This window comes from Cryptomeria japonica, chromosome 7 (assembly GCF_030272615.1).
Source record: "Cryptomeria japonica chromosome 7, Sugi_1.0, whole genome shotgun sequence".
NCBI lineage: Eukaryota > Viridiplantae > Streptophyta > Pinopsida > Cupressales > Cupressaceae > Cryptomeria > Cryptomeria japonica.
The window spans coordinates 407,456,245-407,480,253 of NC_081411.1; the positions used below are offsets into that span (position 1 = coordinate 407,456,245).

At 36.1% G+C, this 24,009-nt stretch overlaps 1 protein-coding gene across 2 annotated transcripts in view; it reads left to right on the top strand.

Annotated features, from left to right (window-relative positions):
- Positions 1 to 24,009, top strand: part of LOC131041410 (alpha-N-acetylglucosaminidase) — a 286,676-nt gene that overhangs the window by 60,852 nt on the left and 201,815 nt on the right. For both annotated transcript variants that reach the window (XR_009105026.2, XM_057974485.2), the window contains exon 7: positions 19,930 to 20,011. Coding sequence is in view for 1 of the 2 variants with exons in the window: in XM_057974485.2 (XP_057830468.2) it covers positions 19,930 to 20,011 (82 nt within the window). In the remaining variant the exon portion in view is untranslated. The remainder of the gene's footprint in view (positions 1 to 19,929; positions 20,012 to 24,009) is intronic.

The following is a 24,009-nucleotide window of genomic DNA, read 5'->3' on the forward strand; positions in this document are numbered from 1 at the left end:
TATCAAATGATATTTCAGCACCTGTCTCAAAAAATATCAAAAAATTGAAGATTATCTTCATCCTCAAGTTCAAACCTATCCTCTTACTGATCCAAACTTTCATTTTCAGAATTCTTGGGAAAATGCACTAGATCAAAGACCTCCTAAATGCTATCAAAATCACTTGCTTGATCTCTTTATCCCTCTCTTGGTTCTCCCGCTCCCTGAATGGTTTGGCCACATGAAGTTGATATTCCACTTCTAGAAGTGCCTTTTCAACACTTTCTAAAGCATGCTTCCTGGAATTAAGCTCAATGGTGAGCTCACAAAATTTTCCCTTAGTTTTTTTGGAAATAGGTAAACCTTCATCTGCAAGTGTGATAGCCACATCCTTGTCACTGATTATGTGCAAGTATGCTGATTTCACTCCTCCATTGTGCTCTTTATTATTTGCATATCAGCAAGGGTAGTATTTTGCTCAAGCTGATGTGTTTGTTTCTTTTGGATAAAATTTTCAACAAGACTCTTCATGCCATCCAATTGGGATAAAATTTGCAGTTCAGTTTAGTCAGACACAATTAATTGTTTTTCCCATCAATTCTAACGAATATTATGATCATGCAAAGATAACAAACTTCTATTATAATGCATACCAAAATCAGAATTAACTTCATGCCTTTCAACGGTGTCAAAATGGCTGTCCCAAGTCTCATGTGCCTCTCCTTCAAAGTTTGTTCTATCTTCATCACTAGGGCTTTGATCAAAAGAAGCTCCATGCAATGATAATTCTGATTTGTCTTCAAGATCATGCCTCTCAAAGTCAGCTCCCTTTATAGCATCCTCTTTGCATATTTGTATATGTGATTGTATTTTACCCGTTTCAAAGGAATTTTAATGAATACAAAGAGGGATTATGTCATGTCCCCTAATATTTGATTGACGATAGTATAAAAATATATTAATTATTTTATATAAGTTCTCCCATTCATTTATATAAATAATTAATATTAACAAGAATGCCTTTTATTTAAATGTATTTGTTTAACTCTGTAATTAATCCTAACTATTAAGGGATTTTTAACAGGATTCATAACCAACTGATGGTAATAAAAGAATGGGCAGCACCCGTGATGCGGACATGGAGTTTTTGATAAAGCAAATCGTGGAAGAGTTTATAGGAAGTTTGTGGGTGTTAATATACATTCCAGAATTGTTTTAGCCTTTCGTCAGTCTCTTAGACTGGCCTATTGGTCTAACAGGAGGAGAAACCATTGGTTGTCCATAATAAAGTCCCTATGAAACTTGCGGAGAACGTACATTTGCAAACTCAAATCGCGCAGTGTAGCGGAATGCATAAGTTGTGAAATCGCAGAGAACGGTGTCTATCATATCGTCCACACGACGCTACTGGAACACGGGAACTTATCACATCAATGATCCTCTGCAACCCAAACACAAGACTCACATAGCATAGCGGAGTTTCATTTTATCGAGCATAGCAGATACATAGGCAGCATTCTCGCTCATGTAAAACAAGACCCAATATCGGGTGTTCTTCCGACTTCCCTTGCAAACGCGTTGGCAGCGTCGCCCATGGGTAGGAGACGTGACATATTCCAGTATAGCAGAAGTATCAGTTGAAGGAGAATATCGGTGTAGTGGAGATATCACACCGTGGAGCAGCCGAATCGAGAGCATTGTGAACGTGGTAGGAACTGTGCAAGCAACACATAATTAAGGAGGTCTGGTTTTCCTTTTGCTCACAGCGAATCCATTTTTCGATGGTCAACAGCACAAGCATAGCATCAACAGTACAGAGCAGTTAACAGGTGCACTACGTATACATATTTTTTTGATTAATGAATACCCAGTTCTGTCAATTACTGAAGTAACAGCAAGTATGAATACCTAGTTCTGTCAATTATTGAAGTAATAGCAAGTAGGAAGGAAATTGAATTTATGTGAATGAGAATTATCCCTGTTTGAATGCTCTTCATTGTTCTGCCATATCTCACTAGCTATAATGGAAAAGATGTTGCTAATAAAAAGGATAAATGTCTAAAAAATAATTAAGGAATTTTACAGTGATATCAGAGCTTTTGAATCCTGCCAGCCTATAGGGTATTGAAACTTCATGGAAACTTCATACACAGTTGAGTATGTACCAGGGAAATTATAATTTCCGAAGTACTAAGGCCCGTCAAAATAGATTCCCAAACTCTCCTCTAGCATAGAATAGTTCATCTATTCCGTTTGAAATTGAGGATAGCCACACAGAAACTGACGAAGAATTTATTTTTGAAACCAACATGGGAGACCCGGATAACAATAGGGACTTATTGGCTGCATTAATCAGAAGTCAACAAGATATGCAAGATAATGTTAACCGGATGACCAACTTGATTACCCAATTTATGGCTGATAATATAAATCAACACCAAAATAATCGAAGACAGAATAATCAACATCAAAATAATGGGGGAAACAATGGGTGTAGGGATGAACAGTCAGTTAATAATCAGCCAGAAAGAACAGGAACAACTAGACCATTTATGCCTACATTTACTGCTAGAAACCAGCCACCCGAAAACGAACCAACAATAAGGGAAATACAAGAAGAAATACATCAGGACTGGTTAGGTTCCGGTGAAGAATTCCGATCATCAATGACATTTAGAGAATATTTAGATGTCATAGTGAAACATAGGCCAAGAGGACAGCGAGGAAATAACAGTGAATTACAAAGAAAAATTGGAAAAAATGTCCATTCCTTATTTTGATGGTTCAGGTAAGACAACTGCTCGGGCTTGGGTGCAAAAATTAGATACATACTTCCAATTAAATCTTATGTTGGAAGAAGAGGCAATTAAATATGCCGCGTTACATCTTGACAGTGTAGCACATGAATGGTGGCATCATGGACAAATAACCTTGGGACATAATTTGATAGCCACTTATGTTGAGTTCACTGAGAAACTTATTGATAGGTTTGATTCTAAAGATCCTGAATTACATCTTAAGGACTTGACTCAGCTTAAGCAAACTGGAACTGTTGAACAATATATTTTTGAATTTGAAAAATTGGCTGTCTTAGTTATTGAAATTTCAGAAAGACACAAGATTGTGATATTTATAGATGGATTGTCCGATTCACTCAAAGGTTGGGTTAAATCCTTAAACCCCCTCACTTTACAAACAACTGTCAAAAGAGCAAGAGAATTAGAACCATCCTCTAAAGGAAATTTTTTTAACAAAGGACCACCTCCTAAACCAGAAAAAGGCAAACAACCTTTCAACGGAGATAATTTCCCTAAAAACAGGTTAGATAAAGAGGAAAGAGAAGAGCTCAGAAGGAAAAAACTATGTTTCAGTTGTAGGGAAGCATGGCAGCTGGGACACAGATGTTTAGGGAAGGGGAAAATTCATTATATTGAGGTTATGTCTGACAGTGAGGATGAAGAGAATGTTGATCCTAACATAGAACGAGCACCACAGAACACTGAGTCAGAAACAGGTACCAAACAAGGCGAAGGAGTCATAGCATCCATGACAGGAACCCCACATTATAATATCTTCAGAGTTAGAGGAGTTTTGAATGGACATCGTGTAATTGTCATGCTTGATAGTGGATCTACACATAATTTTATAGATGCAACACTTGTGGAAAGGCGTGGCTTGCAGACTGAAAAACATGAGGGTTTTGATGTTAGAGTAGCAGGAGGAACTAATTTATCTAGCACTCATAAAGTTCCTAAACTGAATATTACTCTTGGCAATTACACTGTTACTGATGATTTTATGTGATTGATTTGGCAGAAACTAATGTTGTGTTGGGCATATAGTGGATGGAGACATTAGATGAATATACACAGAGTTTTAAAAGAATGGAATTCTCTTTTAAAATTGATGATAAGAAGGTAGTCCTTCGTGGTATGTCTAACAGTGGTCCTAGGATCGTCAGTGCTAAGAGAATGGAGGCTATTTTTCAAACATGGAGATGTGGCGTGGTCAGCACAATGTTTAATCTCCAACAAGGTATCGGGCTTTGAATCCAAATTTTATCAGAATGATTTTTTAACACTATTAGATTCACATCATTTGGTTTTCAGTGATATTCCTCTAGGAGTCCCACCTGATAGAGGATTTGAACATACTATTGAATTAGAAGAGGGTGCTAAACCAGTTATCACTACTCCTTATAAACACCCTAAAACATTCAGGGATGAAATAGAAAAAGCAATTAGAGAATTATTGGATATGGGACACATTAGACTTAGTTCTAGTCCTTTTGCATCATCTGTAGTGTTGGTCAAAAAGAAGGATGGAACTCTTCGAATGTGTATTGATTACAGAGCTCTTAACAAGAAAACAATCAAAAACAAGTATCCAATTCCTCGAATTGATGAATTGTTAGATGAATTGCATGGTGCTATTTATTTTTCTAAAATTGATTTGAGATCAGGGTATCATCAGATTAAGTTAAGAGAACAAGACATTCATAAAACTGCTTTCCGCTGTCATTATGGTCATTATGAATTCTTGGTTATGCCGTTTGGTCTAACAAATGCTCCGGCAACATTTCAGTCCTGTATGAATCATATTTTTAACAAACAGTTAAGGAAATTTTTGCTAGTATTCTTTGATGATATATTGATTTATAGAAAAACTTGGGAAGAGCATTTGAAACATATTGATATAGTCCTTGGTATTATGGAATCACAATCACTGTATGCAAAGGCGTCTAAATGTGAATTCAGAATAACTGAAATTTTGTATTTAGGGCATATGATCAGTGCAACAGGGGTACAGGTTCATCAAGAAAAGATAAGAGCCATTTTGGATTGGCCACCACCACGGAACCTTACAAAATTAAGGGGATTCTTTGGTTTATGCAGTTATTACAGGTGGTTTGTCAAAGGTTTTTCACAGCTTGGGGCACCCTTGACAGATCTTACCAAAAAGGGGGCATTCAGATGGACTGAGGAAGCTCAATAGGTATTTGAGAAACTTAAAGAGGTAATGAGTTCTTGTCCAGTACTTGCTCTTCTAGATTTTAATCAGCCTTTTGTGTTGGAATGTGATGCTTCTGGTGATGGAATAGGGGCAGTTTTAATGCAAAACAGACATCCTATAGTTTATGAAAGCAGGAAACTTAATAAACTTGAGAAATTATATTCTATCTATGATAAAGAAATGTTGGCAATCATGCATGCATTGACAAAATTTAGACAGTATTTGGTTGGTAGCAGATTTGTGGTGAAAACTGACCATAACAGTTTGAGATATTTCTTGGGCCAAAAAGATTTAAATGATAGGCAACAGAAGTGGATCAGTAAAATTCAAGCTTATGACTTTGAGATTGAATATGTAAAAGGTAAAAATAATGTTGTTGCTGATGCTTTATCTAGAAGGTCTGAAATCAATGCATTATCTGTCGTAACAGTTGATTGGAAATCTTTATTGTTGGTCGAGTATTCAAAGGATTCTTTGGATGTGATTTGCTAGATGGTAATATAGAGGATGATCAATATAAAGTTGTTAATGATGTTATTTATTACAAGGACAAGATTTATTTAACTCCAGGATCGAAGTTAAAAGAAAAAATTCTCCAAACTATGCATGATATTCCTCTAGCAGGGCATCCTGGATACTTCAAAACGTATCATCAGGTAAGAGAAAGGTTCATTTGGAAAGGCTTAAAAAATGATGTCCTACGCTATGTCAAGGAATGCACCACCTGCCAGCAAAATAAAGCAGAACAAACATATCCTGCCGGTTTACTACAACCACTACCTATACCATATCAGAAATGGAAAAGTATATCCATGGATTTCATCATAGGTTTACCGAAATCCCAAGGTAGAGATTGTATATTTTTTGTGGTTGATAGATTAACTAAATTTGCACACTTCTTTTCTATCACTACAGAATTTATAGCAGTTTAGATTGCAGAGTTATTCTTCAGAGAGGTTTTCCGGTTACATGGTTTACCAAAGACTATAATCAGTGATAGAGATAGCAGATTTTTGAGCATATTTTGGGGGGAACTTTTCAGATTGACAGGTACAGAGTTGAATCATAGAACTAGTTATCATCCACAAACCGATGGATAGACAAAAATAGTGAACAAATGGATTGAAGGTTATCTTCGTAACTATGTAGCCAGTCATCAGAAGGCTTGGGTTTGGTGGTTATATTTGGGTGAATATTGCTATATTACTACCTTTCATATGTCAATTGGTATGTCTCCTTTCAAAGCATTTTATGGATATGATGTGCTTTCTTTTCTTGACCTTGCTTTTGAGCAGAGCAATGTACCTAAATCTCGTGATTGGCTTCAAGAAAACCAAGAAATTTGTCAGCTCTTAAGGAGAATTTGCAATGTGCTCAGAATCAACAAAAACTCTATGCAGATAAAAAGCGAGTTGAACGCCATTTCAAAGTGGGAGACTTGGTATTTCTTAGGTTGCAACCTTATCAGCAATCCTCTCTCAAACGTAGTGGGTCTGAAAAATTAAAACCTCGGTTTTATGGCCCATATCAGATAGTCTGGAAGGTTGGCGCAGTAGCTTATGAACTTAATTTACTAGTGGATAGCAAGATACACAATGTATTTCATGTGTCTTGCCTCAAGAAAGCTTCGGGATAGTAGGTGTCAGTTTCCGAAGATTTACCTCCTTTGAATGATGAAGGAAAGCTTGAAATGATTCCAGAAGTAATTTTGGACACACGGGACAGGCAACTGCGGAATAGAACTATCAGGGAATACCTCATCAAATGGCAAAATCTGCCTTAAGATGATGCCACCTGGGAAAATGAAAGAGTTTTGGAGTTGCTTGAGGGCAAGCAACACTAGGCAGGGGAGACTGTCATGTCCCCTAATATTTGATTGACGATAGTACAAAAATATATTAATTATTTTATATAAATTCTCCCATTCATTTATATAAATAATTAATATTAACAAGAATGTCTTTTATGTAAATGTATTTGTTTAACTCTGTAATTAATCCTAACTATTACGGGATTTTTAACGGGATTCATAACCAATTGATGGTAATAAAAGACTGGGCAGCACCCGTGATGAGGACATGGAGTTTTTGATAAAGCAAATCATGGAAGAGTTTATAGGAAGTCTGCGGGTGTTAATATACATTCCAGAATTGTTTTAGCCTTCCGTCAGTCTCTTAGACTGGCCTATTGGTCTAACAGGAGGAGAAACCATTGGTTGTCCATAATAAAGTCCCTATGAAACCTGCGGAGAACGTACATTTGCAAACTCAAATCGCGCAATGTAGTGGAATGCATAAGTGGTGAAATCACAGAGAACGGTGTCTATCGTATCGTCCACACGACGCTACTGGAACACGAGAACTCATCACATCAACGGTCCTCTGCAACCCGAACACAAGACTCACGTAGCATAGCAGAGTTTCATTTTATCGAGCATAGCAAATACATACGAAGCATTCCCGCTCATGTAAAACAAGACCCGATATCGGGTGTTCTTCCAACTTCCCTTGCAAACGCGTTGGCCGTGTTGCCCATGGGTAGTAGACGTGACATATTTTGGTATAGCAAAAGTATCAGTAGAAGGAGAATATCGGTGTAGTGGAGATATCACACCGTGGAGCAGCCAAATCGAGAGCATTGTGAACGTGGTAGGAACTGTGCAAGCAACACATAATTAAGGAGGTTTGGTTTTCCTTTTGCTCACAGTGAATCCATTTTTCGATGGTCAACAACACAAGTATAGCATCAACAGTACATAGCAGTTAACAGGTGCACTACGTATACATATTTTTTTGATTAATGAATACCCAATTCTGTCAATTACTGAAGTAACAACAAGTATGAATACCTAGTTCTGTCAATTATTGAAGTAACAACAAGTAGGAAGGAAATTGAATTTATGTGAATGAGAATTATCCCTATTTGAATGCTCTTTATTGTTCTGCCATATCTCACTGGCTATAATGGAAAAGACGTTGCTAATAAAAAGGATAAATGTCTAAAAAATAATTAAGGAATTTTACAGATTATTAAGTAGAATTGTTTGTTTGGACGATATATCTTTTGTTCTTTATTGATTTTTGCTTGAACTGACTGGATACAACTTTGTTACAAACATAAGACCCTGATAAGTGAAGACCCTAACCTTCCATATTTACTAAATTTATTAAAATCATTCACTAGTAGTTATTGGAATGTTCTCCTTGGGTTGTTGCAAATTTTTCTGTAACAGATGAATAAGGTAGAATCATTTCAACTACAAGAGAGCTCTATATACAATAGCATATAGTATGATGTAAGAAATGGAATGAGTGTCATATTTATAGGCTTTCTCTGTAATGTCCCCATTTTTGAAGAGGAATTGATTAATTAATTTAATTAGTTAAGTTGTACAAAATTATTATTATTTTTCAAGGAGAGCTTAATTAATTAATTAAGTTTATAATATTAAGTTAATTATTTATAAAGTTATCAAATAAATTAAAAATCAAAAGATGACTTTATATTTAATTAATTTAATAAAGTGACTAATTAAAAATTATATCATAAAGTCACTTCTAGAAGCTTCTAGAGTTGGAATGAAAAAAAGTATAAAGGGGGATCTAATTGAAGCTTCAAAATAGCTTGGATTATTGATTTGGATTTGATTGGTTTTTGTGGAAACGAGAGGTGTCTGCAGAATATTGTCTTTGGGAACGAAAACTCCCATAGATAGCATAACTGAGGGAGTGGAAGACCTTCTGAGGGGTTGCAGCTGAGAGTGGGAGACATTTTTAGTCTTCCATATTGTGCCTAACGAGTTTGCTACATCTTGTATCTGAAGGGTTCATTTCGATCCATGCATTGTATCTGCATTATGGGAGGAGTTAGGCGATTCATGTAGAAGCTTTTTGGAGGTGGTTCGAGGTGAATGCATGCCAAAACCTAGTCTGAAGCAAATCGACCAGTCATCCTAACTTCCACGATTTTGCTCATTGCTTCATTATTGAGCACTGAATCTCTTCAAGATTGGGACGGCCACTTAGGAAGAGTGTGCTGATGAGGTTAGAAATTTGAAAGGCAGCAAATCAGTTGAAAATTATTTGTTGTGGACTCACATGCAGAAAGAGGGGCGATTTTGATGAATAAATCATTTTGTCGCTAGGAAGGCATCAAGACATTTGTAATTGTTTGCTTCTTCATTCCTACTTGTTGATGTGTTTTTTATGCACATAACAATACAGAATAAATTACCAAAGTAATTTACCCTCTCTTGAACAAAATCACCTCAGATGCTAAGAATGAGATCAACTAAAATGATTCCAAGGTTTCTACATGTCAGGTCTTGACGAGTGGGTAAGCTCAGTGGTTGATGTGAATTGCTGTGTTTCACTTGGGGACTTATGCAAATGTTTGGATTATCATGAATGATGCGGAATAGGTGTGTTGACAACTTAAGATTTATCAATATGGCTCTAGATTTACTTCTTACTAAAAAAGGGGGAAAAAGAATAGGGTTCAGGAAATCTATTCTAAAATTAAGAATGTAGGAAATGATGAATGGATTTAATGGAGTCAAAGTAGACAAGGTCTCACAATCAGGTATTGACACAAGCTTAGTGCAATCGTCTAAGGTATACTTAAAGATTTTTAGGCTATCACCATCAAATGTTGACACCATCCAAGTTGATGCTTGTTAGCGGACGCGTAATAGTTGAAGTTATGCTTACTCAAATTCCAGTTGACCACACAAGGCGCACTTACTAGCGGCAAGAGGCTAGTGGTATGGATTAAGGATTCCACACAAATGAATTCAACAAATCTTCCACTCAATCTAACATACATGAAAATAAGTTCTAATCTAAATTCTAATCTAACTTGGAAGAATTGAGAACCATGAATGCAAATACAACATTTGAAGAGCAAAATCACCAACAATTGAGCAATGATTAGGATTCAAATAGCTGTAGCATATACCAACAATTCTACAAAAACTCTCTCTTACAAATGAGAGACAAAGGGGCATATATAGAGTCTCTTACAAAAATAGATGGCCCAGATTGATCTAAGATCAACGGTCGAGATCATGCCAACAAAACCCTAGAATTGCCCTAATTAGGGTTACATAAAAAATGGCACCACCAACGTATGACCCAATGAAAAGATACCTAGTCATCATATAGGGAATCTTCTAGAAGATTCCTTCCTGCATCTCTCTCTCTCCTAGCATACTCCAATAATCTAGCCAATATTGAATCTAACTCCTCCATGGAAATGCTAGGCAAAGTATCCTGCGGTAAATCAATCACGTCCAGTGAATCCGAGCAAGCATTCAAAGTGTTATCCCATTCAAGCATAAGCTTTTGCGAATTATGAACATGAATCAACAAAGAAACCAAGTCATCAATCTGACTCTTCTACAAAGAGTCCAATTGGCAAAAATACATAAATTTCATCTTGTCTCTTAATTCGGCTAAGTGTAAACCACTAGCATCACTAACATCAACACCCAATAATTCCTCAATTGAAGCAAGGATCTTCATCTGAATGTCCTGAATTAATCCTTCCATCTCCATACAACTTGATTGGGCGTTCTCATAAGCTGATTTCTTCAAGGCTAATGCACAATACCAGCCATGGAAATCATATATGTCTCCACTGTGCACAATGTTCTTGCTGATCAAGGTGGAATTAGGAACCTTCTTCAATGCCAGGAGGCGTGGAATAGTCTTCTCTTGGATAGGCCGGAATTCTCTCCAAACTCCCTCCAAATACTGGATTTTGAATACTAGCGCTGTTGTCCTATCATATGCATGGACAAACTGAGTAAGGAAATCATCTGCCTGCCTTCTTGTACTTTCAATCCACTTTTCCACCTCCGAGTGTGTACCTCTCGCTACCTCGCAATGTGAATGTATTCCATGATCAATTGCAATAGGGGAAATAAGGGTGGGATTCTCACACCTTGTCCCTACAATATACTCTCTGAGTCTAATATTTTCTTCTCTGTACCTTTCATTCTCTTCAACCGCTCTGCCTAACCTTGCATTGATTGCTTGGAGGTTGTCACCAATCTCCTGAAATTCCTGCTCTGTGGATGTATGACCAAGGGCAACTGAAGTGATCTAGAAATCCATAGGAGTAGCAATGTCCGCTGTCACGCTTGCAATAGGAACATCGATTTGCGCAATCCGCATTCCTGTCTCATCTCTAGCTATGTGCGACAAAATCTCCGCTCTCTTGGGCTCCTTCTCCTTAGCACTCCTAGCTAGGTAGTCATCAATATCATGAATAGGTTGTACCTCTATCATCTGTTTACTTTTCTCCATACTCTTCTTCAACCATTCAGGAATAGCGGTCATCTCCATACCATCATCGAGACATATTTCTCGATCAAGTCCTTTCAATGCCGAGATAACTTCATCATTATCATCAGGATTATTCCTGTTCCAATCATATACATCATTTCCCAAACTAACTTCCAAAAGGATAGTAGGGGATCCTAGCTGGTCATCATTCTCCTCAGGAGGTGTAGATGTCGCTGTGGCATGAAATTCCTGAGTATTCTTTGGTAGTATGACTGTGTTGGAACATTGCTGAGTCTCCTTATTCTGTTTTGTTACTTCAATCACTTCGATTGATGAGACACTAGGAGGGGGTGAAGGAAGGATAAGTGGAGGAACGATAGTCTTTTGTTTCTTCTTCACATCCTCAATCTTCTTCCCTCTGGCCTTGACTTCTCCTGGCATGTTCTTCCTTCTCTTGGGAGCTTGACTCTCCTCGCCTGCATGAATCCTGGCATCACTGACAGTCCTCTGATCATCCTCGAAAGTAGACTCTTTCGGCTTCATCCTTTCATAAGTGAAGGGAACACCCATGTCAACTAACTTATTCATCTGTATATCCACCCATAGGCAGGAGAAATTCAAGACCTTTCTCATCAATGCATTCAGGTCAATCTCTTCTGACTCTGACCAATTAGGCAATAAGATTGCCTTCTTCATTTCACTCTCATACTGTGGATGTGTATGATCTCTATCATCTAATACCTAATCAGGAATGAGGAAAAGTCCACACTTCCTCATGAAATCCACTGACATTCTGGACCACATTCTTCTCTTCACTGCTTGCTCGTCCATCAGGTTAGCCCAATAATCTTCTATGTCAATCTTATGAGTGAACTTCTCTCCCCTGATCCTCCCTACCTTCTTGTCTGGATCAAATCTTTCTCTCTTCTTATAGGTAGCAAATCTGTAGAATGCAAGCTCCTCACCTGCAGTGCTGGCAGCTATGGCGGATTGGCAAACCTCTGACGTCTTCCCAATTGAAATAGGGAATGTCATGCCTGTCCTGTGCTTCTCTCTCTGGATAACATCGAACTCTAGAAGCTGTCTCACCACTTCCAACAATATCATTCTATCGGTAGGATACCTAGGAAGTCTGTAGGGTTCAGATTGAAACCCATGAATCCTCAGGTACGTGAAAGTGGGGAATTGTATATACCACGATCCATATTTCTCTATTAACTCTATTGCCTCCTTGGACAATCTTCTGTGGATTCCGCCTTGTAGCATCTGCGCGATGTACATGGTGAATGCATCATTTACTCTCTTGTAGTCTTCAATTTTGTGCATGTTCAACTGGGGGTAGCATTCATAACTCTTGTATTGTCCTTGCCCATTCCCGACTTCACCATTGCATATTAATCCTCTGTATGAAACAAATCGTGCAAGCAGGTATACCAGGTAAGAAGTCATGGCGAATGACTTGGACCGCTCTACATTCCTCAATTGGAAATCTAGGTTGTCACTTATGATCTTGGACCAATTCACTAGTGTTCCTCTAAGACAATCCTGGATGAGGTAGAACATCCATCCATGAAATATTGCTCCCTGTGGCATTCCCATCACTCTGTTGAGTAGGAATATCAAATCACTATATTCCTCCTTAAAATCTATGCACATAAGTGTCTTGGGAGCCTTGGAATGATGAGACCTAGGCTCAATCATCCACTCTTTGTTAATTAAACTCTTGCATACACCCATCTTCTTCATGTATCTGTCTGCATAATCCTCCTTGGTCACATCCTTCATGTCTGTTCCGCGTGGAATTCCGAACACCTCTGCAATGGCATCCTCAGCAAGGTAGGCGATGACTACGCCCTTAGGACTCTTGATCATTCTCGTGAGCGGATTGTAACATCGTGCACATTCCAGGATCAACTCACTGCACTGTATGGATTGTGGAAACCCAACGGCATGGAAAATGCCACTCTTCATAATATTTGCACATGCTGGAGAAGGAACCTGATCTCTGACTCCGAATATCTGACGCTACATTTGGTCGAAGTCCAGGAAATGCATGTTTGTATCCGTAATATCCTTCCATCTGGATGAAATCTTAAACTCTGGATAAAATCCAGTCTTCAGCAGCTCTTTCCTTTCCTTGTATCCAGACTTTGACATCGTACCTATACGAAGCTCGAAGTTAGACTTAGGAAAATATTCGTAATAAAATTCCTGACTTTCTAAAGATTTAGTTAATTTAGAGCATGGAGTCAGGAAAATAATCCATACACTTGGTAAATTTTAACAATTACGTTCAAAGTGTGACAACACTAAGGCATGGAAGCCTTCCATAAAATTCATTTATACTTCCTTATGCTTAGAAAACATGCAAGCAAAAATGCAAAGGAATATATCGGATAAGTGATGACTAAGGAAAGGTGTGAAAGGTTGTGTTTTCACACAATGAATGTCTGAAGACACCTTCCGCAATCAACAATGGAGGTCAAAATTTTTGAAGACAACCTGAAAATCAGATTTTTTAAAATATGTTGTAATCTTCAAAATGTGCATAAAATCAATAAAAATCAGTTTTATTGATGAAAACAATCATTTTTTGGAATGTAAGTATGGCTGGTAAAATTTAGTGTACTTCAGACTTACCAGCACCTTGCAAAGTGGTTTAAATCCCTGAAAATGATGAAAAATTGCTAAGGAAACAACCCCAAGCAAATTCGCCAAAATTGGTTAGGTAGTTGGAAATGAAAATTTATGAGGACAACCGCCTAACAATGGAGTTTCAGACCTGCAACAACGATAAAATGGTCTAAAAAAATGCACAGAAAACTCCATCAAACACTTCCAAATGTTAAATGACTAAGTTGGAATTGGCTAGGCAATAAAAACTTAAGTCTGAAAATTAATGGCAGCCATTAATGGAGGTCAAAATCTGAAGCAAACCTCAGATCTGAAGTGAATCAGCAGGCTGGAAATGATGGCAGCCACAAAACTTGCATGAAAATCATCAAAATATGGCACCAAAACACCTCCCAAGCAAAATCGAAATTTTTCCAAGTCTAGCGCCAAAAGGGAATTCTAAAAATTGATGTCAATGGTAGCTTAGATCTGCAGCAATGAAGGATAGCAGCAATCTGAAAAATTGCCCAAGTTGGGGTTGGATACCCCAAACACAAAAAATCGCCTTCCTTAGCAAAAAAATCAAAATTTTCAGAATTCTGAAAAATATTATTAATGTCAGCAATCTGCAGCAACGAAGGTCTGAACAACAAGCACAAATGGTGGAGCAAAAATCACCCAAGTCTCCAATCATGAAATTGCCAACTTTCACCAAAAAATGCTAAATTTGGAAAAAATTGCAAAACTTAGCAAAATCGAAAATCTGAAACTGGTTTTTAATGGCAGCCAAGAGGAATAGATCAGCAAGCTGGAAAAAGTGGAGGAAAATAAATCCTCAATCCCACACTTGACAAAAACGCCTTGCTAAAAATTCGCCCAACTTGGAGAAAAAATCGCTTTCATGGAGACACCTGGCAGAAATAATAATAAAATAATGCTGAAGTTCCTCTCATATACTTGCTTTCACCTCTCTCTTTCACCACACAAGCAATGTGGGATAAAACACTTGTATAAATACTTGCTTGGTGAAAACCTAACTTGCTTCTAGAAGGTTCAAACATTTAATGATTATTGCAAGTTATTAAATTTGCTTTTAAATTTTAAATAATCATTAATAATTATTTAAAAGCAATTAAAATGGGGCTTATTTATTAAAATATTACAATTTAAATCCAAAATAAAGCCTCTAGGGGAAAATCGCTATTAGTTGGGATTGAAAAATCCCTTTAAAAATCACTTCAGTGTCAAAATTTACCCCATAAGGGAAATTCAACCCATGCTTGGATAAAAATCCATGCTCAATTTCATCAAAATGCACATAAAAACCCTCCCAAGGGAAATTCGATGTGAGTTTGGACAAAAATTAAGACAAAAATGTACTCAATTCGCAAAAAATCACCCTCAGGGGAAATTCGATGTGTCTGGACAAAAATCCACACTTAGAACTCACTTAGCTTGGAAAAATATCTCCCTGGTGGAAATTCGACCTTAGTCTGGATGAAAGTCCGGACTCAAAACTCTTCATAATGTTCCCAGTGGAAAATCTATCCCTGTCTGGATGAAAATCCAGACAAAAATCCTTACAAATGCTCTCAGGGGAAATTCGATCCCTGTCTGGATGAAAATCTTGACAAAAATCCTCACTTAGTTGTCACAAAAATCCTGGTGGAAAACCGACCTAGGCATGGAACTATCCTTGCACTCCAGTCTGCACTCCCAGGGAAAATTCGATGGCAGTCTGGATAAATCCTGACACTAAGCCAAATTTTAACACTTCCAGGGGAAATTCGACTTGGGTATGGATAAACAGTGGGGGAAATTAGTAGCTAGTATGGATTCCAGGGGAAACCCATGTGTAGTATGGATTTTGAGTGGGGGAATGGGTTGGGTAGTCTGGAATGTGAGGGGAAAAACACCTCTAGCATGGATTTTGACCCTTTAACCCTTGGAATAAGGATTTCCCTTAGGATTTTATCATTTTAATCACTCAAAATCACTTAGCGACTTTAAATTTAACTGGACTTGTACTAATTTTCCAAAAATATGAGCGAAATGCTAGGAAAATATTGGAATAAAGTGCGAAACCAACTTAAATAATACCTTAGGAGCGAGAAAACAACTCTAAAAGGTCTGTGAATATCTTGGCACTTTAAAATCACTGATGCGCGTGTTTAAAAACACGTTAACGTTCAATAGGTCTACACTTAGACAAAACTTAGGGTCATTAAAATACCAACGTTTTACAACTTGATCCTGTAACTTAAAAAACCCTAGACGACACTAGGCATGATCAAAACTCCGAGACTCGGGCACGGGAAACACAAAATTGCCCACTAAGCAGCCAAAACCCTAACCTAACAACGCAGAAATCTGGCAAAGAGGGGGTCCTCGTTAGCAATGGGGTGATGTGTGAAAAGGTCACAACACTACTTCAAGGCGATTCATTTTGGTAGTGATTGAAGGGAGAAATAAGTGAGATACTGAGATACTGCATCCATTTCAGATCATCAACGATTTGAATCAGACTGTCAAGTTCCCCACGATTTCTGCTTATAGCATTCCAGATTAGCATCGAATCTCCTTAAGAAGGGTAGCGCCACACTTGGTGGTTGAAGGCGTCCAATTTTGGAGAAGAAATTGAAGGCTAGCAGCTAATCATCAATTATTATCAGACCATCTTGCTGCAGCAGGGGCGATTCTGGATTAAGTTCGAATTGACAGTTTGGGGGCTTCATTATTCGTGATATTACTTGCTTCTTCTTATCAGAATTAAGCGAACTACAAACATGTTCTCTTTACTACTTGAAGTTGATGGTTTTGCAAATAAAGTTACTATTATAACTATTATTGACAGTCATATATCATTGTCTGAAGTAAGGAGTCTGTGCATCCTTTACCAAGCTTTAAGCTTATTGATTGTATTGGTGTTTGCCTCTAATAAAGGAGCCTGTTCTAAACTATATATATGTGCTGTTATAAATTTAGATGATGCCTGCCATATGTTTGACAAAATGTCATTAGCTGTAATGTTGATTTGTACTTGCTCTAGATATGTATTTTCTTCATGTGGTCTAGCAAATTCACATTTCCATTGAAGTCTTTGCAATTATATGTTCACATCCATGGGACAAACCACAAGCAACCATTAGAAAGCAATCAGATTTTTAATAACAGCAGGTCTAAGGGTTGTAGGATAATTGTTCGATGATATTCCTTGTGTCATATGAGCATGTTTTCAGCATAACACACAAGTTATACTAGCTGCCCAGACTGTATAACACGCACAGAAAATTAGAACAGCAGGTTGTCCCCCAGTTGTTTGTCAATATTCCTTGCAATTTTAGTCCAGTATAAGCAGGGGATATTTCATTGTCATTATAGCACTGGACTAAGGTAAAACCATTACATAAGTATTTCTCCCTAACCAGCTAAGGGCTGGGCATGGCACATGCTGGAGGCTCGCTAAGCTCAATATACATCATACCAGGGAAGCAATAATTGTTTGGGGAATTAATCGACAAAACAAAATTATAAGATTTTTTCAAAAAATCGGGAAAAAATCGGATTGACAAAAAAACGTAAAAAATTGTAGAAAAACAATCAAAAGCTACTTTTTTTTATATTTTAGGGCATTTCCATAGCATAGAGATATTGTAGGCAAATAAAATAGACACTTGAACACATGAATTGCAGGAAATAGATTTTCATTGTTTATATTCATATCATTGATTACGTTGCACAAAATATTCTGCAGCATAAATAATATCTACATGGTGATAGATGTCAAAATGTCAATTACTATATAGTTTGTGACTTTGAACAAAGTCAACTTGTAAACTAATTACAAAATCCCAAAATATCAAATGTAGGCAATGACATGCTAGAGGGCAGGAGGCCCTGATGATGAAGATCCCGGGTGATAGCTTGTCCTAATTCGTTCAACCCATTGAGGACCAAAGCTGGCTTGCTTCATGATATCAAAATCTTCAGTCTCAAGCGGACGATCAGCAACAACATAATCATCATCAACAACATCATCATCATTATCAGCATCATCAGCAGCAATCAACTCACACTTTGGATATATCTTATCGAGGTCAATTGGCAAGCCATCCTCAATAGTTCCTGATTTTGCCCATGTAGAAATTAGTGTTTCCCTTACAAGTGAAAAACACAATGAATAGTGAATACAATTTCAAAAACTGCCTGTGAAAAGGTGTAAAAAGCTTCAAATTGTTTTCTTAGAAGGGCAAGGCCAGGCATAAAAGAGGCCCTAAATCTTCATGGAGAGAGGAAGTTGAGTGGACGCAGTAGATAAACACAAGTAAATTTAAATCCATGTTGAAGAATTGCACATTAGAATATTCAAGTCAATTATAGATCATGGTTCCTTTTTGAAGCACACTAGGGAAATATGTTGCAATGATGCTAATCTGCCACTAACATTTTTTTGAGAGCTACCATTTATGCATTCTTGAGATAGCTATCACTAAATCATTGAGGAAGACTGGAGGACAAATGGAATCCGATGAACTCTACAAAACCCATAAAGGCCGCATAAACACAATCTTAAGGTATCTACAAAGCTCACAAAGGCTACATGTATTCCAACCATAACCTATATATAATAAATAACAGTATGATTGACACAAAGTATGATTGTTGTTGATAACTGGAATACTGTCAATATATTTAATCATGCTGTTTTTTTTTTGATAGGTAATAGGCCGTAGCCGCAATATTTTGAATTATTATTATTATTATGTTTGATTAGATTGACCCAAGACCTTCCCATCCTATGGAAGGCCAAGAGTCATAGCTTAGAATTCCACTTTAGATGTCCCTATCGGGAATTGAAATTGGGTCTCCATAGTGAGAACCCAGTGTTTTAACCAGTTAAGCTCAACCCCTTGGACTATTTAATCATACTGTTATTGTCTACAAAATTAATAATATTATTGACAGTATGATTAAATAACAGTCGAACAGAATGATTATTCATTGGAATATTGTCAATATATTTAATCATACTGTTATTGACACAAAGTATGGATTGTTATTTAATCATACATGCTAATATATATATATATATATATATATATATATATAGTATTGACAGTATGATTAAAAACAGTCGAGCAGAATGATTATTCATTGTTAACACATTTCAAATGAATGAAGTCCAGTATAAGACAACAAAACATTTTAGGACTTAAAGAATTGAAGATCAGCAAACAGAATGATTATTGCAGGATATTTAAAAGTTAGAAGTTTAGCCAATAAATGCATTTGAAAATGATAGACAACCTTCTATGAATCCTTAGTCATAAAATTCTACCCGCTGAAAAGACAGACACGAAAAATGAATGAAGACCAACCTCTGAGGCTGCCGCTGTGCTGAGTTGTGAGACTACTGCTGCTGCCTTGCCGAATTGGATGCCGCCGAATTGGATGCGTTCACAGCCCCCTCACGATGCGATTTATGCATATATGGCGTTGCGCAACATGATCTATGCTATTTTTCCTGCGTTTCATTAACATTTTCGTGGGTTAATTTGCACTTTTAGGGTTTGCGCGATTAATCGCGTTTTTTCACGATTTTTTCCCGATTAAACCTGGAAAAAAACGTTGAAAATTGTTGACGGTTTTTTTTTTGCAATTTTTTGGGGGTTTTGATCGCTGTCAGTGCCGACTCCCGATTAATCAGGTATAATTGCGATTTTTTGACGATTAATGCTTCTATGCATCATACTATTATGTGTACATGTATGCAACACCCTGTTCTGCTGATTGTTTCAGTTTGTCTTGCTAATATATAGCTGGTAAAATGAAGGTTTGATAGTTAAGTTCAAATATTCATGTTACTTTGGGATTCAATTTAACTGTTTCAAATTTTTTCAAGAATTATTAATAGTCTTCTAAAGCCAATTTCATTATGGTCATTGAAACTTGATCTGCTTTATGCTAATACTAGGATTGTGACCTTAATAGAGAAATATGTACCATCTGACCTGTGTTTCTTTGTTGGTTTTTGAAGTTTTACCTGCATTTTCTGGAAATGTTCCTTTGGCACTACAATTTGCATTTCCTTCAGCAAAAATATCTAGACTGGGCAACTGGTAACTTCTCTTCCTTCTGTGGCAGATTGTAATTAACAAAATTTCAGACCTTTATAAGCACTGCAATGAAGCTTTTAAAGATGTGATTGTTCATTGTATATGTGGATTGTTGAAACAAAAAGACCAAATACTCTATGTTTCATTTGGGCATCATTGAAAGTTATCTATTATTTTACAGAGAATAATCTTAATTTTTGACAAGAGTGTAGATAATCATCATAAATATTTGGAACTATATCTAGGACCACAACAATAGTTAACATTCAAGATTTCTTCTATTGCAAATTTGTAAACTATACTACATGATTTTAATTTCCTTTACAATCAATGAAAACCATAAAGCTGTATTCTCTTCAATCTGGAATATTAATCTGCTGTTGTTCCATTTCTTTTTACATCAACTTATCTTGGAAATTGTTATCAAACCTTGATAATACATTTTTTGTGGAGGAATGGATACATGGCACTAGTGGTAGTTTATAAATCAACTACGTGATTCCTTTTGAAATATGGTTCAAGCCTCATATAGACATAACTACATAGTCTACTCAAATAATAGGAATTAATAATCTGAAGTCAAGGGTTGGAAATTGTGACCTGTCCCTTTCCAAGTCAAGTTGCGCTATAAGCTTGCACATATAATATCAAAATTGTCCGTATTGATATTTGTGTAATAATCACTAGAATATTTCGTATCACAATGTGTCACAGAGCTAGTAAGAATTCTATTACTTTGAGAAATTCTCTTACCATATGTAATGAGAATCCCGCCTTTGAATTGATTTCTCTAACGAGAATGCTCTTTAGAACCTTTTTTGTAAATCCAACCAAATCTAAGTTAAGTGTGTTGGGTACTCCACTATCTCCATTACTTTTCAAATACACATATCTATTTTGTTTAGGGTTATGTGAACTCTAGCTGCCACCAATTTTGTAAAATTAACACTCATCTTACTTTTAGTGTGTATGAGAAACAATTGGGCTGTGAAGATAAATATGAAAACAGGAGTAGAACAGGATAAACTCAGAGTTGCTGGATGCTCCCCTAGAATGTCCCCATTTTTGGGTTCTCTTGCTTTGTAGTTGGCTTTGTCTTTCTAGGTGTGTGTCAGCTATATTAGAGTAGCTGTTTAATATTACCAGCAAGTTTAGATGGCCTACAGGATTTAGAGGGCACTTTTTGAGGTTATTTCCAGCTTTTGGTGTGATCACCAAGATTCTTGGAGAGAGTGTCTATTTATAGAAAGTCACCCAATCAGGTCCAATTATGATTAGTCATTGTCTGTATCACTTCTCTGTAGTAAGCTTTTGATTCTGATGCATTTTGATCATTTCCGCAACTTGGGTTAATATTGAGCTCTATTTAATTAATTTTACCAAGGTTGCCATTTTAATTAAACTAATTTAATGGGCACCTCAGCATTATAGTTCTAACACAAGATACTTGTGTGCTCATCACAAGATTGGTTGGTAATTTGTTAATGGTGTTTGTTAAGGTTTCAACTTTCTTTCGAGGATCTATCATTTTTAGAATGATGGAGTGAATCTGAGCACATTAGAGTCACTTAGAGGAGCTGATTGACATTTCAGTCTGGCTATTCTAGCTGTTACTTTTATCTAAGGATAGCTTTTCTTACATGGCCTCCTAGAAGGTTTCTCTTGGGTTGTGCTATATTTAGCTCACAGCATTTGATTATTTCCTTGTTCCAGATGATCTATTTCAGACAACATTGTATTTAGGTCTTGTTTCGATTGCAAGCATATTTTTTTTAATTGAAAAACTTGTAGTAGTTTTCTTTTTATTTATCTTGAATAAGTTGCTTTACTAGATCATAGAAAGCATTGTCAATTATAGGTAAGTGTTTTATGTAGAGTAAACGGATACACCCACACCCCTCCCCAAGCACGTGTACCACCATATCCAGTATGGATACAAATACAATACAACTCGGATATGCATCAGCCACTATACCCACGCATGCTCCAAAAACACTAACTTTCCAGCCATGTCAAATGCTATGTGATTTGATTTTTAAAAAGTGTGATGTGAACCTTACTAACAAACTCAATTTAAAAAAATCTTCGTTCATGGCTTCATGCTATTTTATTGTATTTTTTTTTCTATTTCAATGACCCAGTTTTTTGGGACTTCTTTCATTACAACTATACTATTTTTTTGTCATTTTAATTTTTGCATAATTTTATATTTGTTCTCAATATATATATATATACATAATTGTTTAATTTTACTAAATTATTAATATTATATTAATTTTTATTTACTTGTTTTATTATGGTTTTTAATTTTTTTTAAAAACTAAATGTAATAGTGAATTTTTATTTTTGAATTTTAGATTATTATTATTATTATTATTTTTTGGTAGGTAATATGCCGAAGCCGCAATATTTTGAATTATTATTATTATTATTATTATTTTTTTGGTAGGTAATAGGCCGAAGCCGCAATATTTTGAATTATTATTATTATTATGTTTGATTAGATTGACCCTAGACCTTCCCCATTTTTATGGAAGGCCAAGAGTCACCGCTTAGAATTCATTTTAGATGTCCCTATTGGGAATTGAACTTGGGTCTCCACAGTGAGAACCTAGTGTTTTAACCAGTTAAGCTCAACCCCTTGGACATTTTGAATTATTATTATTATTATTATTATTATGTTTGATTAGATTGACCCTAGACCTTCCCCATTTTTTATGGAAGGCCAAGAGTCACAACTTAGAGTTCCATTTTAGATGTCCCTATTGGGAATTGAACTCGGGTCTCCACAGTGAGAACCCAGTGTTTTAACCAGTTAAGCTCAACCCCTTGGACGAAGTTTAGATTATTATTGTTTATTTAGTACTTTATATTTGAATTTTTAATTTTTCATATATTTAAATATCTTGTTTTTTTTTATTTAAATTTAAATTTTACTTTATTTTATTTTAATTTAGATTAAAATGACATTATTGTTTATTGGAATTATAGGTCTTGGTTTGGATATGTTTTTGTGTATTGTAAATTGTTAAATCAACTTATAATTATTTATGTAGCATATATGTGTCTATATTGCTTGTAAAGTAATGGAAATCTCCTCTAATAACGTAGAAAATTGTGTTAAATATATGTGTGTTTTTTTCATGAATGTTTTATCTAGCCATACCATATTAGGGGTCTTTAAAAATGGTCGTATATGTATCGGTATCTATATCTACATCCATGTCCATCCAACTTTGGTTTTTACATAATTAGATTGCAAACTAATAGTAATTTATGTCTACTTTCTATAGAATTGTTGTTAAATTTCACTTATGTGATTTTGTAATATTGTGAATTGAATGTAGTTTAGTATTCATTACAATGTTTGTATTGTACTGGTTATTTAATTGGATTTTGTGGCTTTGTATAAAAATCTCAATGGTTGGTTCTGTATGTTCTCTCTCTAAACCTGATCAGTTTGGTGACCGTTAGCCTATTCCTCAGGTTCCTGTAGGCTAATTTGGTTGGTTAGGGAACTCCACAGTTCTTAGAGCTGTTGCTAACTCAATTTGTTTGGCATTTCTATATATGATTGAGATCTATTGTCAGTGAGATTTGTGGTGATGCTTTTAGAAGCATTTTTGGTCACCCGGTTTGTGCTTCACACTTCTTGGAGTCCATTGCTATTTATATAAAGTCATCATTTTGGCCTCTACCATGTTTCCTTGTCATTAGTTACATCTTGGTGCACTCACTTTCGATTCTGATGGCTTGGTGATGCATTTTGTAAGTCAAGGGAGTTATTTTAAATAAGCACTTAAGTTACAAGGTTTTAATTAAATATTAAGCTAAGTGTTTATTTTAAAATAAAGGTGACTTTATGTCAATTAAGAATGGGCACCTAGCGTGACATAAGTGATTTGTTTTGAAAAAAATTAATTTATTTGCTCAAAGGTGGGTGTTGGGATTAGTGAGGCATTTTATATTATTGTAAATGTTTTTTTTTTGGTAATTGGTAT